The sequence below is a fragment of the Morone saxatilis genome, unplaced genomic scaffold, assembly GCF_004916995.1.
Source record: "Morone saxatilis isolate NCDOM2014 unplaced genomic scaffold, NCSU_SB_2.0 Contig7, whole genome shotgun sequence".
Lineage (NCBI taxonomy): Eukaryota > Metazoa > Chordata > Actinopteri > Moronidae > Morone > Morone saxatilis.
Window position 1 is genome coordinate 17,312,553 of NW_023340246.1, and position 17,955 is coordinate 17,330,507.

A 17,955-nucleotide genomic window follows, 5' to 3' on the forward strand; every position below is an offset into this window, starting at 1 on the left:
TTCATGCTGCCTTTTCTCCTTATGCAATTCTCAACTTCCCTCCTGCGTTACATGCTTAATTTGGTCCTTTGCCTGCCCCCATGTCTTCACCTCCTGTACCCACCATTTTTGACCCCCCGCCCCCACAGACTTGTGGCTAGTATCATACCAGATAAGAAGTCCATCCTCATGTACGTGACGTCACTGTTCGCTGTGCTGCCCAAAGACGTGAGCATGGAGGCTATCAGAGAAGTTGAGACCCTGCCTCGCAAATATAAAGTGGAGTCTGAGGACTCTGGTCCAGGCGTCAGTGCTCAGGTAAAGTGCACAATACAGTAGGCTGCAGTTTGTACTCAATGTGATATTATACAGGAGGGAACAAGGTGGCAAAGAATAACAACAGCTCAGGCTTCTCTGAATTGTGGTTTTAGGGCAAAGGGGGAAGGACACATGGGTCTAGACTAATAGGAGACTCATTGCACTCATTGCACGCAAAACCTTCTAAATTGCTTACACAGAAGGTGCTTACTGGAGTCCATAGCTACATCTGTTTTTCAAGGAATCCAAGGTGTTCTTTTATGCGCAAAAATCCACAGCTGGTAACCAGCAAAGGTACACAAAAGCACAGTAAGTCCAAACTTCAGGAATTTATATCTGGAATCAAAAAGTGTGTTTCTTAACAAATATCTGGTTCTAATAATTTGGAATCTGATACAGTTCATAACTCGTTCTTGAGAGAAAAAAACATAATTTTGCGTGTAGAAATTAAGGCACAAAAACATTTTTCATTGGTCAGTAAGCAAAAAAAGGGAATATGAAAGCACTGCTCGAACTTAATTACAAAACATTGAACACATATGTGCGTATGAAGAACTTAACTGCATATATATAACTGCATTTTGTGTTTCCTGAGTATAGTGTTATATTCACAGAGATTGACTGTTAAATTGTTTGTTATTCCTTGGGACTGTTCTGAATCTGCAGAAAAAGACTTCACCTCACACTGTTTTAGTTCTTTTGCAATAGTTCAACAGAACACTTAAATGATTTAGGAAGGTTTTTCTAACTGTGCTTTGTCATCTGTGTTTGCCATAAAGCTAACTACGTTTTATATAAACTGGATTTAACCTTGCTAGCATACGTCAGCAAAAAGCCAACAGCTGACACCCTCCCCAAACTTTGCATTTGGATTTGAAGTTCTGAATTTATGTTCTGCCTATGTCAATATATTTAGGCTGCAAAGAGATTGTACTATACTAGACTGTGACCATTCGGTTCATAGGGCATACAGAAAGAAGTTTCGGACAAATATGTGTTCCAACAGACCCCTAAATACAAACCGTGTAATACAACCTCCTTAATCCCAGTGGTGCTTCAGACCAGCAGATATATCTCCCCCAGTGGCTCCCTGTCTGAACCCCCTCTGTCTCTGTCGGTGTAAACAAACCGTTATCTCTTCCCATGAACGGAGAGATGACAGTTCAGCTCCTGAACTTCAGCTTCAACAACTGAAACACTGGAGTAAAAAAAAAAAAAAGAAAGAAAATTTAACCCATAACTGCTTCAACCTTTGCTTCTGCATTGTGTTTCTGATAACATTCAGTCTGAAGGCCACAGACTCCGTTATGTACAGGCATAAGGAATATTGTGAAGTGTCTCATTGTGTGTTGCCAGATAGAATGAGTCACTCCCACTCTGAAAAAGCCATCTCCTTCATTCTCTCCAGCACTGCTCATGAAAAGCACAGCAGGCACAGGCAAATAGGGAGGAGAGCCATGACTCACCCCTCTGACATTAGCCAACAGACTGTGCTGCGTGCTGCTGGAAACACAGAGCTGTAAAGGAAGGGAAGGAAATTAGGGAATAATTTTGTGGGAATGCAGAGAGTGGACAGGGAAAGTTATCCGAGCATTAAAGATGTCTGTGTGCTGGTGGGCAGGTGGCTGTCATGCATATACCGACACGGCTCAATGTTTAACATCTGTGAGCATTTCAGGGTGTCTTATTTGACTAACTCGATTCAGTTGGACTCCCCTGCCTTTTCACTGACTCGAGATCTCCTTCTTTCTCTGAACATATATATTATAGTAACTACCACAGGCCAAGCTGCAGCGCCCCCTCAAAATGAAATTTGCTCAGTCCCTTCCAGCCCACTGTGCTCTTTGCTTTCGATCACATACATCACTGGGGGAGTTCATTTCAGTCAGAAGTCAGAAAATCCCAAAACCGCCTCTTAAGGTTTTATTGCCCATGGGCACATACTTCACACGTCCTGGAACGACTGCTGGAAAAGTCTTTTTAAATAGTGCTCTGATTGGTCCAACAAGGGGTTTACTTTCCTGGCACATTTCTCCTCCTCATAGGAAGTGATGCGTAATGCTGCTGGTAGTGAGACTGAGTGGAGGAAAAATAAAGGCTCTTTGTTTTTGATGACTCTCCTCTTAGTTATAGATTCATAATATTGGTTCATGATATTGCTGTGGCGTTCTTAACCCTGATTTCAGATAATGATTGTTTTAGATATTGACTAGTACTTCATCTTGAGATGAAACTCAATTTCATCACATAACCATCTTTAAAGTTGGAATATCACTGATGATAAGGCCACTGATGTATGCATGATGATGCATTACATGCTCCAGATTCACAACTTCAAAAGTGATGAATGCAGGGATTGAGTTGAGCAAATCATCTGGTGATAATAAAGTGTTCTGTTGAGCCAGACCACAGCTATTTTACAGCCATTCAAGTCAATAAATAGACCAAGGCTGCAGTTTTCTCTCTCACTCTCTCCCTTTCTCTCTCCCATCTCCTTTTGTCTCTGTTGCTTTGTCTCTGCCAGCCTATACTGGTCCAACATAAGGGCTTACAGTATTTTTATTACTTATTCACAAAATATCCAAAAGGTCACTGAATATTTTCAGCAGGTGACCTTTTCCTGAGTTTGCTACACAGACATTACTGCTGTGTAATTTCAGCCTGGAAAACAAAGGTCCATTGGACTTGTTACTGTACCAGACCCAACACACCCATTAGCATTTCTGTCATCTTTGACTTGGCACGGTTGCGGCTGCAAAGATTTTATCTCCTATTCATTTCAGCTCCAGGCACATTTGTTGAGCTCTGTCAAGCTTTTTCCTACATTTCTTTCAGAAAAATAAAAACCTGGAATAGTTAATCTAATAATAAGTTAATGCTGTTGTCTACAAAGGGCATCACATGTTTACGTAGTGTTTAAGAACCCTGTATTTAAAGGAATTTATAATTGAGATTGTGTTTGAAATATAATTCAGCTGCCTCTTTTATGGTGTTGATTTAGGAATTATTCTGAGAAATTGTTGAAGGATACCACACTGCCAAGACTACTGTCATTACACAGCAAAGTTATCTTTCTGCTCACATCTAAAGCGTTAATTTTAAATTTAAAGTCTGTGTCCTTAAAGCAGTTTTCAAGCTGTTTCTTCTTTTAAGGCTGCACTCATCCATCTCTGACTGCACACCCAACTTTACCCAGGATTACCACTGTGTCTCAAACTTACTGCTATTCCTAGAATGAGGATTGACCTGCCCAGCGTGCCAGGGGCACCTCCCAGCATCCCATAATAGGCCTGCAGTTGTTTTGCTTTTTTCTTAACTGAGCATGGCAGGTCACTCTGCATGCTCCAGAGCAGCACAGGCCTCTCCTAGATGTCTGGTTCTATTTTAAAACTCACCAACTGATGTGCACACATGAAAATGAGAGGAAAGGACAAATGGAGGCTTTTGGGCATGGCTGTGTTTTATAGACATCGTTGATCTGAAAGCTTTCAATTTTTTGTTTTATGTTTGAGTTTTAATGTGGCCATGTGAATGTGACATATGTGGGAAGTAAAAATCGTTCTTGATTTCTTTCCAGTTTAAAGACTGTAGACTTGACCTTGTATAATGGCATAATATAAATCACTACATTACTCCTGTTCCATGCTATCTGTCAGTGCTAGTCCTAGCACATTACGTACTTTAAATCATATTTCACTTTTAATACAGTAATGATAACCCCTATGTAAACATATTGTCTGTAATTTGGTCAACCTGTACCATTATCCCTTGCCTCATGTTTCTCAGAATGTGCAGATGGAGGAGGCAGGCCGCAGCCCCCAGCCGGAGACCCCCAGCACCCTGACAGAGACAGAGGGGGAGATGGAAGGCAGCCTGCTGGAAGTAGACCTGGACAGCTACCAGACGACGCTGGAGGAGGTACTGACCTGGCTACTGTCAGCCGAGGATGCCCTACAGATTCAGGACGAGGTGTCGAACGATGTGGAGGAAGTCAAAGAACAGTTTCACACACACGAGGTAGGAGGAGACCTGCAGGTTGGCCTAAAGCTTGCAGAGATGGAAACATGCGTACACATGTAGACAAGGGTGCAAACAACTGTGTTATTTATTTCTTTATGTTAATGTATCTTTATAAAGTCCATTGTCACCTTTTATCAAAGCTACTGTGATTTGGATATTGCACTTGGCCATGTTATGATTTCGATTAATTGTGAAGCCCTTACCAATACGGTATGTTATCTGTCTGACTGCCGCACCAGTTTTTTGTCTACGAACTGTCACACCATTGTTGAGACTGAAGATTGTGTCCCAGAGATAGAGGCCTCCCACAACCAACAGTACATGCTCCGTACATGTTGAGAATGCCAGGAATTCTGCTGAGAACAGAGGTGCACAGCACCCCATGCTGCCCTGGCCCAGAGCTTACTTTCTTGCTTGAGAAGGTGTAGTTGCAGGGTTTGTGTCTGTGCATGTGTGTAAAGGGGCTTTGGCAGGATTCCCTTGGCTGTAATGTGAATATTTGTAAAGTCTAATGTCTGGAATCCAGGTCAAAGCAGAAAGCTGGTAGTGAGACTGAGAGCAACAAGACCCAAAGCCTCTTTAACAGCCAGGCTTTTCAGGAGGTCTAAAAAAATCAATCCAGTTTGTTTCAGCCTTGTTGTTCACATACTTACTCCAGCTTCTCCAGCAAAGCCTAATCAAAAACAATGTGCTCAGAGGTGCAGACAAAAATGCTTACTCATCCAGAGAGCTCACGGAAAATAGACAATAACTCAATTCATTGGTCTTCATATTGCTCCCTACAAGAACCAGCAAAAAGCAGTCCCTTTGAGGAGCAACCAAACTCCCTCAAAGCTGCTCTTGTATTTCTCCTTGAAGCATTTTCTCCTTCCTCTTTTGTTTAGCAATTGGCCTCAGTTGGCTACTTGACAGAGTCTGCCCTGCAGTTTGTGCTCACAAGCTTGTCTGACTGTTGCTACAGCAACACTCGCAAATACAAGGTTGCAAAGGTGATGCCCATTGCTTCTGCAGGGCGTTATTAAGTGTTATACCAAGTGAAGTTTAAAGGTGGGGAGAGAAACATATCCAGATGTCAGTATGTGGGTGCCAAGTGCCAGCACGGAGCCTGTTGATTATATAAGCAATGTTGGCCTCCATGTTAAACTGAATCTGGATAATTTTAAGGTTATGTAGTTATATACCGACTCCCTTAATTTAACATAATATATGTAGAGATAGGGGGTATTTTTCTTTAAGTTTGTCATCCCATAATTTATCCCAGGGCTGTTTTGTCTCTAGCACATAGATTGTCTGTAAGACCAACATTTCAAACTGTTTCAGATTCAGAGATTTGCAGTAAAGTTTTTATAATAACTGTTTACCCGTCCTCCCCCAACAGGCCTTTATGATGGAGCTCACAGCGCACCAGAGCAGTGTGGGTAATGTGCTCCAAGCAGGTAACCAACTGATTGCCCAGGGCAACCTGACAGAGGAGGAAGAAGATGAAATCCGCGAGCAGATGAGCCTCCTCAACTCCCGCTGGGAAAGCCTCCGAGTAGCCAGCATGGACCGCCAGGCCAGGTAGACGCACATACATATTTTTTATTTTTGCAGGGACAGCACACAGTTAAAAGTAATTGCATGAGAGCTATCTAACAGCTAATTTGCATCTGTGGTCCCTGGGCAGGTAGGAAAAAAAAAACCACAGGACATAAAACAGCACAATACATAAAAATCCATCAGTTTTAGCCATACACCTGCTCTTGTAGAGGTATTGCAATACATTTTGCAGTTGTTTATCTGCAAATGACAAATATCAGATTATTTTAGTTTATTTGTGCAAGAAACTAGTGAAATGCAGATTTAATAAAAAAAGAAAATAAGGCTTTAAACTCAAACATATAATATATTTTATCCGGTGTAGTGTGCATTGCCATCACATCATGAGCCACAAATTGCACAGTGGAGGTCATTTCTCTGTGTCACTGTTGACCTCACATCTTTATGAGTTTTTCCTGTGAAGAATGTACAAGGCTGCAAGCTGTGTGAAGGTGACACCTGATAAGCCTTGAGCGCTCCAAGGTCTAACAAGTCTGAGGCTCAATCTGTGTTACCAAGGTTTATGATACTTTAGATACAGGCGCGCGCACACACACACACAGTTGTTCATAAATCGTATTCATGATGTCCACTAGAGCATTTGTTGACCATGATTTTAAAGTATTTAATAGTATATGTGTCCCATGAGTCATTGTCCATCCGTCTAATCACAACATTGTCACTCATTCTAGTGTTTGTGCTACTGTGAGGCAGCTAAATGACCAGCTGAACAAGCCTTAAAGTTTATTAAACTAATAGCTTTCATTTCCTGTCTACCTCTACATGCTGTTTCCCTGTCGTTACTTTCTCCCTCTTCCTCTGCAGGCTCCATGAAGTCCTGATGGATCTACAGCAGCAGCAGTTACAGCAGCTTTCTGATTGGCTGACACAGACGGAGGAACGAATCAGAAAGATAGAGACAGAAACAACAGCTAAAGACCTGGAGCTCTACAAAGAACAGATAGAGCAACACAAAGTAAATACAGTTTCTGAATCTAGTCAATGAAGAGCAGGTCAATTATGAAAATAAAAACTGAATGTTTCTCAAGTTTATCCAAATTGATGTGATAGAACATATTTGTATGAATTAAAGTGACTGTCACACTCTCACTGCGCTGCACTTGACCTAAAACAGACAAGTCTTGTGACCGTGTGTTGTCACATGTTTGATCCTGCACTGTCTATTCTGCCCCCCTGGTGTTACCATAAAGCTGAGTAGCTCCTCTGCCAGCTCTGTTAATGGGTAATATGTGACCGTGCTGAATTCACTGTTTGCGTTTCAACCCAGGAGCTTCAGAACGACCTGGAGGCGGAGCAGGTGAAGGTCAACTCTCTAACACACATGGTGGTCGTGGTAGATGAGAACAGCGGTGAGAGTGCCACCGCTGCCCTGGAGGAGCAACTACAAGTAAGCTGTCAGCCTGATAGTCTGTGTGAATTTGTTTTGTTAATATCCTTTGACAGCACAAGGAGAAGAGTCTCCCTCCATTAGATGCAATGCAATATGTCTGCCTTTAAAAGCTATTTAGGAATAATACCTACTGCTACATCATGTATATGTAGGTGTTAATACATAAAGTATGTACTCAGCTTATTGATTTTAGAACTTAATCCACAAAAGCTGGCAGTTTGCCTTAGATTGTGTTTCTGAAGAACATTCATGTTTGTATTAATGTTTGACTTTATCCTGCATTCAAGTCTTTGGGTGAGCGCTGGGCGGCTGTGTGTCGCTGGACAGAGGAGAGGTGGCACAAGCTGCAGGAGGTCTTCATGGTGTGGCAACAGCTTCAGTCAGACCAGGTAGGACATTTAGCATGTTCTCCCTCTCCACATAAACGTGCACAGGCACATACATTCACACTGTCTTCCATCCCTCATTCTAATTAAATAATGAATTATAATAGACACACCCATTAAGCTATATTAAAATGCACAGAAAAGCCTCACAATTATTCCTCATTCATTTAAATCTTCAAAACAGCTCAGTTTTTGCAAGGGAATGCCACTGAAGCTAACTCAAGTCCTTTCAGTGCACAAAGACATCTTTTAGTTTTACATAGAAACTTAATATTCTTCATCCTGCAATTGTTATATAACCCTGAACACACTGTTGTTTGTGTTGGAAATGTGGTTTGAAATTCTAGTTTTGAATTTAGGTATTGACCTGGTTGCTGAATTTAAAACTTAAAATGTTAACTATGCTCCCGGACATGTAATGTTTGCTAAGTAATTTAAGTTAAGGTTATTTTCCCACCTCTTCTGCAGAGTTTGTTTAGAGCGTGGTTGGCAGAGAAAGAGGAGGCCTTGAGTGAAGTACAGACCAGCAACTTCAAGGACCCAAGTGAAATGAATACTAATGTGCGCCGATTAGCAGTAAGTAGTCTGCTAAGTGTTTGTAGTTGACATGCTGCCACACAAGATACTTACAACTAAATACCTTTAATTTGTGAACCTTTTTCAATAAGGTTTGAATGTTGAGTGAAGCCTTGGATTTTTTGTTGTTCAACCTGTAGATTTTAAAGGAAGACATGGAAAAGAAGAGGAGGACTCTCGACCAGCTGTCTGATGCAGGACAGGATGTGATATCGCTACTGCGGAGCCCTGAGGCCGGAGCCAAGATTGAGGCAGACACAGAGGAGCTGGCACATAGATGGGACAACCTGGTGCAGAAGCTGGAGGACTACTCCTTTCAGGTGTGTGTTTTCACCCAGTCTTTTTGTAATGTAACTTCACTTAGAAAGGCTTTCGTCTTCCTTCTTACTGTGCTTGACAAATGCCACAGTGACTAGCACACCTAAGCTGACAGAGATACAAGGATACTATGACTTTATTTGGTTGTGTGTGGTTGATTTCTGTCCCATCCTCACTTATGCTCTAACTCGCTGCCAAGGTAATGGAAGCTGTGACGGATGCTGGGATGACTCAGATGGAAGAGCAAGTTGTTGTGGATACAGTCACTGTAACTGCGGCTTCATCGATCACTGACCAGGAGTTGGCCCCACCTGCTCCCCCTAAGAAACGACTGGTGGAGACAGATGCAGAAGTCAGACGAATGTAAGAACTGGGACACATGGACAGACTACGTACCGTTCATGCCAGAAAAGTGTAAGAATAAAAAGACAGGCAAACACACACCAATGCACACGCTGTGTTCTGTGTTCTGCAGGTTTGAAAATAAGCTTTCTGACCTTCTGAGCTGGATTAAAACATGGAAGACGTCCACTCAGACACTGGCGTCCACACACCCTGAGAGCACAACTGACACACCACACTTGCAGGACAAACTAAAGGTAAACCTGCAGAGGACACGGCATAGAATTTCAAATAGATAGAGCATATGTTTTGAAAAGCACACCTTGAATATGTGTTGACCAATCACTGTAGGATTTGGAGTTGGATCTCAAGGCAAAGGAAGCCACAGTTGGTCAAGTTATCCAGGAGGGACGGGGCTTGATGGACCAGTTGGAGAGAGGTATGAAGGAGAGAGGAGATTGTCCTTTCTCATTAACACTTAAATGGTACAATATTAAACACAAAAAAGTCATTATTTTAAACAAATCCATCCAAGTTTGGTCAAAAAGTGTGCTAAGATACTGCTTCATATTTACCGTTCCTCAGAGGCTCACGACTACTGGCTCACACAGAAATCTTCCATTTCCCTGTTAAATTTAGTTCATCTCGTAAGATTTTACTACTTTTCCACAGCTGCTTGGTATTTTCTGGGTATTTACAAGCCTAAATTTTTTTTATTGTCATTCGGTTTTAGATGCCAGTAATCGGAATGTGTGTGTGTGTGTGTGTGTGTGTGTGTGTTTGTGGACAGAGTGGTAAAAGTCTGTCAGCCTGCAGGGTCGCTGACTTCATATAACTGCTCAATGAAATGAAGAGGCACTCAGGATTTTTATGTGTTTACACTTTTCTGTAGGCACTGAGGGGTAGTGGAGCAGCACTGCTAAGTTGGAGTAGATTTGTTAAACACCAAACTTTCCATTGAACTCAACTTGTTTTATTCCTTCATATTCGCTGTTCTCTCATCTGTAAGGCCTCTTTTACAATTTTATATCCACCTAGTGCTCTGACTCTCGCTAGAGTCTTTCTCCAGCCAAAAACTCCCACATAGGCTGTTACACATTCAGACTAAATTATGTAAAAATCTATTTAAAGTCTACTTATTCATTCGTTGAGTGCATTTGATCTGAGCCTGTATATCTGTTGGCTCCTGTGTTTCTCTCTGTAGAGGGAGTGTGTGTGGACTCGGTGAGGGCAGACATAGACCTGATCCAAACCGAGTGGGATGTTTGTGCGAGGGAGCTGCAGGCAGCCAGTGAGCGAGTTCACACTCGGAGCCGGGTCAGAGCGGTGTCTGCAGACCTTGCAGACCTGGACCAAGCCTTGGAGGAACAGGACCGGTGGCTGGACTCGACCTCGGCTGTAGAAAAGTGCAACGAGGCCGAGCTCGGAAACCTGAGTGGAGGATGTCAGGTAAGAGTCATCGTCTCCCTCCACATTAACCCTGATCTGAATTTCACCCACTAAAATTCAGCTTATTTTATAATTTTTTCAGTTTTCACAGCAGAGCGGAAACGCTTTAAAAGACAGTCATAGATCAAAACAACCACGAGGGCAAAATAGGAGAACAGTAAATAGAAAAGAAGTTATGAGGTGCCTCAGATTCTTGTAAACTCAGTGAAAGGTGTACAGAGTAAAACCCTCCCTGGTGTTTCCTGAAGTGTGGAGTTAAGAATTTGAGACTAATTCACTTTGAGCAGGGAGGGTAAACCTGTCAGTGTAAAGCACGTCTCCATCCAGGAACCTGTGAATTTCTCTCCAGACTAACTTATTGTTGCAGTGTGTTGTTGCAGGTTTCCCTAATTTTTATACAGAAGAAAATGATAAAAGCTTTTAGATGACAGTGATTGAATAAAATACAAGCAAAATAAACTGCTGAAACACACGCTTTCCATCTTGTCTCATCATCCTGCATCCTGATAAAATAGGTGTTGTCAGTGTGATGTTCAAGAAAACCACTAATTATAGAAGCTATAACTTTCTGTTGTGTCAAGTGTTGTTTTTGTGTGGATGTACGCAAACAGCAACAATTTTCTCTGTTAAACTATCCTTGAACAATTCTCCATGTGGATTAAAAGTAACTCCTTTTTTCATACAAATGAGTGAACAGTTGTCTTCCTCTTGCGTTCTTCAGGCCCGACTTGTCCAGGTCACTGCCTTGAGTCCACGTTTGGAGCAGCTTTCTGCAGAGGTGGGGTCACTGGGAGCCGTACCCTCTCTGAAAGACAACATAGTGGTGGTGTCGGCACATCACGCCTCCACACTGCAGCAGCTACAGAGCCGACAGCAGGAGGTCAACCAAGGTACGTTTGCTGAACTATATCAGAATAATTTGTTAAATTAGTGCAGAGGGAACCTGTTTCAAAACTTGGAGCAGACTCTTTGGTATTAACAGTACCATATGCTTTTCAAGGGACCTGACAGCCTTAAGGCATCCTCTTATTTCAGAGAGCTGCAGGACAAGAGATTTAAGCCTTCCTTAAAACAAAGACCCATTTCTCCCTCGCTGCTCTTGGCTCAAAGCTTTCAGGTTTATAGACTGAAAGAGTGATAGCTAAGATCAGCGGAGCTCAGTCCCACAGGGGTTGTGTAAATTGACATCAGTTTTTATTTGAATCCTTGGCCAGCCGCAAGTAATAGATCATGCCCTTATATGGCCTCCAAAAGTTCACAGATGTGTGAGTGTATACGTGAGCGATTGAGAGTAAGATCATACCTCTGTGCAAGCTCCATCCCTACCTGAGGACGTGACTTGGACCTGGAGCAGTCCTGAAAATCAGTCACTGTTTTACCTCTGGAATTTACGTGCGCTCCCCTTGGCCAAAAAACGAGTCTGTAAAGGGAGACTTCTTCTCCGCTCCTGACCATAGGTGTGTGTGTGTATATGTGTGCGTCTGTCTGTCTTCTTGGGATTTTATGACTGTGAGGATTTGGATGAGAGCCAAGGAAAACCATTTTGTTTCTGCTTGAGGGCAGTTTGCCTCTCGCTGGGGCCTCTCTCTACACCAAAATCCCGCGCTCCCCCCCCCCCCCCCCCAGTTACGCTCTATCTCTGCTCTTTGTGTATATAAACATAGCCAGGTTTATATATGCATTAAATCACCTGGTAATTAAAACGCTGACAGACAAGGAGAGAAGAAGAGAGACGGTCGAGGAGAAGAAGAAGAACAGAAGAAACTGAAGCTTTCATTTCAAATAAGTTTGAAGCAGTCGCTAATGGGCACTAGGTAACTTTAATTATTCAGCTAATCACCTTTGCAATAGGGGGAGATCGCAGGTTAGTCATTTTATAGTGTGTTTTTACCATTATTGTGGCATGATTGACATGTATGATACATGTATGTGTCAGTTAGAGGAGCACAACTAAACATACTTCAAGAAACACGCTGTCAAACATCTGGGATTTTCTTGCAGCATGGAGAACACACACATACACAGATGGGGAAATCCCAAACCAGCTCACTGCCCCCTTGTGGTCGAAAACATAATCCTTAAGTCCTGATGCAAAAGTTTTGATTCCTTAATTAAATATGCAGTTTTTTTCTTTTATTATTGTTTATTATTCACACATCTCCCCTTACTCCTTGTCTTACTCCAGCTTTGACCAGTCTTGTGGCTAACCAGATGCTACCGAGCCCCGTGGAGGGTCTAGAGGCCAGGCTGGCCACTCTGAGAGAAGGAATATTTGACATCCCTTCTGCTGAGGGGGCAGTAGAGCGGGCACAGGTGAGTGGTGCATCATCTTGATAAATGAACACATGGCTCTCTTTGAAAACCAAAGTCAACTTTCCACCATCATTTAAATCTGTGAAGTACACATATCATAACACCTACCAGACCAACCAAACACATAACACATAAACTAGTATAAGAAAGTATAATCACAAAGTCTTATTATTGAAGTTTAATACTATCAGAATAATCATATTAATTTTATGGTTTTGAATTATTATCACTCAACCAGTTTTATTTGACCTTCAGAATACAAATTGCCACCAACAAAGATTAACTTGTATTTTTTATTGGAAAATGTATTACATATTTAGTGTTGTGTTGTTAGTCTGCAACTTATTGTTATTTCCTGTATCGGTTGGCCTGGACCTCCCTATAAATCATTCCTGGTTATTTAACTAGCAATGATTTTAAAATAAATGACACCCTGAAAGCTCACCTGGTAGAGCTGGTGCCCCAGGAACCAAGGCTGAATGTGTTCAACCTGTGGCCCTTTGCTGCATGCCATCCCCTTTCTCTCTCCCATTTTCCTGTCCATCCTGAGCCCTCCTATCAAATAAGGGCCACCCCTCCCATTTTACATACTCAGATCTTGGATAAAAAAAATAAAATATTAGTTATTTTGAATGGTTGTTGGTTTATCTGGAGCCTGTGGCTGATAACACAGAGGCCCTCTGACCTCTAAGCTAAATGGATTTCATTCTCAACAGTCGCTTTGTTTGTGTCTATGTCTATGTGCTTGTATGTATATCAGAGTGTTAATCTCTGTCTGCTGTCAGTTTTTCTTTTTTCAGCACACAATAGGCCCCTTTATCAGCCAGTTACTTCCCTCTTCACTGTATCAAACCTCTGTGTGAAGTGTGTGTGTGTGTGTGTGTTTTGGTATGTAGTATTGTGATATATGTGTTTTGTGTGTGTTACTGTGTGTGTTGCTCTCCTCCTCCATCCTTCGGTGGAATGTCCGAGCCCTTGTTATCGTGTCAGATAGGGCATGGTGCCGGGGAGGGGGGCGGGGACATGGCACATTCTGGGCAGCGTGCCCGTGCATGCAGCATGGAGCTCCAAACAGCTCCGTGTGGAGCTGCTCAACCAGTCAGTCAGCCTGACAACCACCACATACAATCCCATGACAGCATATCTGAGTCCGACTAGCAATTAGCCTAATGATAGAATGTGATTGTCATTTGATTGGCTCAGTATTGTCTCTTCATGTTTAAATGGATTCATTAGTGACAAATGTGAATTCTTTATGCATGATTAATAATGAATAAAATAATTAATCATAAAAATGTAGGTAGCACTTTAATCACCAGTGTGTAACTTGTCTTCAATGAGGTTATTGTGATTGCAGGGTTATAAAAACACATTGTTTCCCCTGTACAAACACTTTTACTTGCTACATTGTTGTCAGACCCCTGCACATTATGTACATTATGCATGGGGATTTTTTAAATTACATAATTAATGGTATCTCGTGGAGATTTTGGCCACTATGAGTGCTGTGCTGCCATGAGGAGCCAGTCAGTTCCACTCTATTTCACTGATTGACAGTGGCAAAACAGACACATTTTTTATGCTGCATTCATTTTAGTTTTTCACATGTCACAAGTTGTAATTACAATTGGGGAAACAGTTTTTTGTGGAAAGCTTCAGTATATTTCACTTGGCTCATAATAACGTGGAACTTCCTGAACAAACATGGAGACCTCATGTCTGCCAAAATCCATCGTTCAAGATCATGAATCTGAATCTGAATATAATGGTGTAAGCTGTTTTTGTTTACAAAAAAGTCCACAGTGTATTTGTATTCAGATATTAAATGTTGCTGTTATCATGAACATACTTTTGAAGGGGTTCATAGGGTTCAATTAACTTTCAGAATCTTTCTTTTTTTTTTTAAATGGACCTGACAGCCACAAATGTTAACATAACCTTTTTCCTTAATAAAGCCTTAGTTCGAGGTTGAGGACCACTTTATCTTCTTCTCACCAAGTGGACGACTCACTGTTAAACATTGTTATTGTTAATGTTACGGCGTAATTTTCTCATGGAAAAAATTCCTTTTGGCTTAAAATGGCATGTACACATAATAGGCAGCCATGGGAAGAGTTTCCATGGCTGCCCCTTACGTGTACACACAACTGTCATTTTAAGCCTGAACTCTTGTTCACCTCAGGGCCTGTGTCTAGAGATTGAGCAAACACAGCAAGCCTCCGATCCTGCAGAACTACAAAGATGGAGTCAACTCTCCTCCAGGGCCCGTGAGGAGCTGGCCACACTGCAGTGCATCCTGGGTAGCATGAAGGACAATCAGGTAGGTAGAACAGCTGTCATTAGTGCTATAGAAGGCTTATAAGTGTAAATGATTGTTTTTGATACATTGGTTTTAATGCTGTTGTTAGGTGCGTTTGGTGGAAGTGGAACGTTGGTTGGACGCGGTTCAGGAGCTTTTGTCTCGTGATGCCACGGGGTTGGGTGACAAGGAGAATCTACAGGAAGAGCTTAACCAGTGCAAGGTTGGAGGATAATTAAAAAATTAAAGTATTGGTTGTTATTTTATTTAAAACAGATTTCTAAATTGCACACATCATGACTTAAAAGTTACTTTTACTGAAGATTGCAGTCATTTTACTATTACTCTACTTATTTACTTTGCATTTTTTACTTGACCTGAATTGGATTTTAATATCTGCAAAGTATTGTTCTTTATTTTTATTTATTTCTGTGTCTCCTAACAAGGAGTATGTGAATGAGATGGAGTCAGTGGAAGGTTCATTGAAACAGATGGGAGAGAATGTGAGCGCTATACATGGGACTACCGTACCAGGACTGACCAAGTGGGGGCAGGATAAATTGGACGAGTGCCAGGGCAGATGGGACACGCTCAGCAAACAGGTGAGGTCAAACTTTTCTCTGTTTGAACTGTGTGCTGTTATTTCCTGCAATTCATGTATGAGAAGAAATATGGCTTCATTCTCATACATATTTACAGCTAAATTTTAGCGAAATAACTGTTTGTTTCACTTCCAAACCTGATGTCAAATGTCTCCCTCCAGCTGCTGAGCCATCAGGAGCGCGTGGCAGAGAGTCGGGAGAGGCAGGTGAATCTGAGGAAGGACTTGGCGGAGATGCAGGAGTGGATGACCCAGGTCGATGAGGAGTTTCTCATGAGGGACTTTGAATACAAGAGTCCTGAGGAGCTGGAAGCGTCACTGGAGGAGATGAAGGTGGGAGTGGAGGCGTAGGAACACTTAAAATCAAACATTTGGGAACTTTGTGGAGATATGGTGGTTCTCTGATAAACAAAGGGAGTTTGACTGCTGTGTGCTTTATTTGTGTGTGTGGGTCTAACTCTCTTTCTCTGTTCTCCTCATATCGTACCAGAGGGCTAAAGAGGATGTGCTACAGAAGGAGGTGAAGGTAAAGATCCTGAAAGACAGCATCAACTTGCTGGTGTCCAGAACATCGCCACCTGGTGGAGGCAGTGGACATGAGTTGACCTCAGAGCTGGAGGGGGTTTTAGCCAACTACCACAAGCTCTGTGACCGCTTCAAGAGCAAGTGTCACACTCTCGAGGTAATGTGTGTGGTTATGAGTCCTTCTGTGATGCAGGCTGTTAAAAGATGAAGTTTTGTGTTTGTTTGTGAATGAAATTATTGGTTGACAAATTAATTGCACTGGGTTCGGGTAAAATGAATATATATTATAGTGGATTTAAGTTAGCTTTAAGTCTAAGGTTGAAGTCTTTTTTCTGATGTTTAACGCATTCACATTAATATAATTCATAATTTAATGCATGAATGCCTCAATTTGTCTGTGAACTTGCAGCTCCCATGGTTCAGTAATGGGAATGACATGATGGTTTATGAGATGTGTCATTTCGTGTGCTCCCTTTTTGTTAATTTTCATGCGAAGAACAGGAGAAGCTGGAAGGGCACTGGTGATCCTGGTTTTTAGAGCTAATCTGTGAGTGTAAAGTCATAGTTTGGGGCACTGTTTTTGATTATCATCCCCCAGACTCTGCAGGGTAAAGGTCAGACACATCACTGAGTTGTGCTTATGCTCATGTATACTCTTTGCCTGTAGTGCATTAGTCACCATCCCCTCTTTGTCCTTGGAGTTTTGAAGTTTAATTTGAGCATACTGAGGGTTTTTTATTTTCGTAAAAATGCCTCACGGTGAAGTGTTTTTTCATATTGTCCTTTTAAGATTGTAAGCGAGGGCATACTTAATAGAGCTGTCACTTCATAGTAACGTAATTTATGTTTCTTTGGCTGTGCACAACTGTAAATGTTTTTAAATGTTTTTGACTGGGTGTTTTTGTGTTTTCTGGGGCGTGCTCTGCAGGAGGTTTGGTCCTGTTGGATGGAGTTGCTTCAGTACCTGGACATGGAGCAGACTTGGCTTAACACTCTGGGGGAGAAAGTCCAAGCCACTGACAACCTACCAGAAAGCACTGAGGCCGTAAATGAAGCTCTGGAGGTATAAATGCAAACACACACATACATACACCTAGACACACACACACACACACCCACACACACACACACACACACACAGCACACACACCCACACACACACACACACACACCTACTGTAATCACATTTAATTAACCTGTCATCAAACTTGACTGTTTTTCTTCTCCTCTTTCTCTCCTGAGTATTCTCACTTATTCTTTTCTTTACATTGTCCAGTAGTTTTCATTTACATATCAGGCCAAATATTTGACCCATGCCATATGTGATTAAAAGGCACTGCTATGTACCAAATATAGCAGGATACTCTACATACATAGAAAATGCTACTACATTTAAATGACTGGGATATCTTTGTAACATCTGTTTGGAAAATGCACATATTCATTCTCCACGGCTGCAGGCACATGTCAACAGGAGTACTGTCTAGACCTGCTCTGTATGAAAAGTGTCCTGAGATAACTTATGATTTAACACCATACAAATATCATTGAATCTTCTTTAATATGTTCAGAAATTCTGTACTTATTTCTCTACCTACATTTTATTTGAGATAAGCTGCTACTTGAAGAATTTAAAAAATCAAATCAACACGCTTTCGAACAGCATGTAGACGCATATAAAAGGTGTCCATTAATGTCTGAGACCAGATAACTAGGAAAAATAGTAAATTTCATATACCAGACCATTAAATATTCTAACTCTTTTAATAACCTCGCTGTCTTTGACTTTGTCTTCCAAATTTCTTCAGCTTTGTCTTGTTCTGTTGCTATATCTGTAGAC

At 41.7% G+C, this 17,955-nt stretch overlaps 1 protein-coding gene across 4 annotated transcripts in view; it reads left to right on the plus strand.

Moving 5' to 3' along the window:
• The first annotated feature begins 151 nt into the window (after nucleotides 1-151).
• Nucleotides 152-17,955, plus strand: part of utrn (utrophin) — a 144,843-nt gene continuing 127,039 nt past the window's right edge. For all 4 annotated transcript variants that reach the window (XM_035678305.1, XM_035678308.1, XM_035678307.1 and 1 more), the window contains exons 1-20: nucleotides 152-297; nucleotides 4,084-4,314; nucleotides 5,696-5,877; nucleotides 6,721-6,871; nucleotides 7,184-7,303; nucleotides 7,594-7,695; nucleotides 8,161-8,268; nucleotides 8,409-8,588; nucleotides 8,786-8,949; nucleotides 9,062-9,185; nucleotides 9,280-9,367; nucleotides 10,133-10,377; nucleotides 11,099-11,267; nucleotides 12,563-12,690; nucleotides 14,873-15,010; nucleotides 15,099-15,212; nucleotides 15,436-15,591; nucleotides 15,753-15,923; nucleotides 16,081-16,272; nucleotides 17,044-17,178. In XM_035678305.1, the coding sequence (XP_035534198.1) occupies nucleotides 169-297; nucleotides 4,084-4,314; nucleotides 5,696-5,877; nucleotides 6,721-6,871; nucleotides 7,184-7,303; nucleotides 7,594-7,695; nucleotides 8,161-8,268; nucleotides 8,409-8,588; nucleotides 8,786-8,949; nucleotides 9,062-9,185; nucleotides 9,280-9,367; nucleotides 10,133-10,377; nucleotides 11,099-11,267; nucleotides 12,563-12,690; nucleotides 14,873-15,010; nucleotides 15,099-15,212; nucleotides 15,436-15,591; nucleotides 15,753-15,923; nucleotides 16,081-16,272; nucleotides 17,044-17,178 (3,027 nt within the window). In that variant the 5' untranslated portion in view covers nucleotides 152-168. The remainder of the gene's footprint in view (nucleotides 298-4,083; nucleotides 4,315-5,695; nucleotides 5,878-6,720; nucleotides 6,872-7,183; nucleotides 7,304-7,593; nucleotides 7,696-8,160; nucleotides 8,269-8,408; nucleotides 8,589-8,785; nucleotides 8,950-9,061; nucleotides 9,186-9,279; nucleotides 9,368-10,132; nucleotides 10,378-11,098; nucleotides 11,268-12,562; nucleotides 12,691-14,872; nucleotides 15,011-15,098; nucleotides 15,213-15,435; nucleotides 15,592-15,752; nucleotides 15,924-16,080; nucleotides 16,273-17,043; nucleotides 17,179-17,955) is intronic.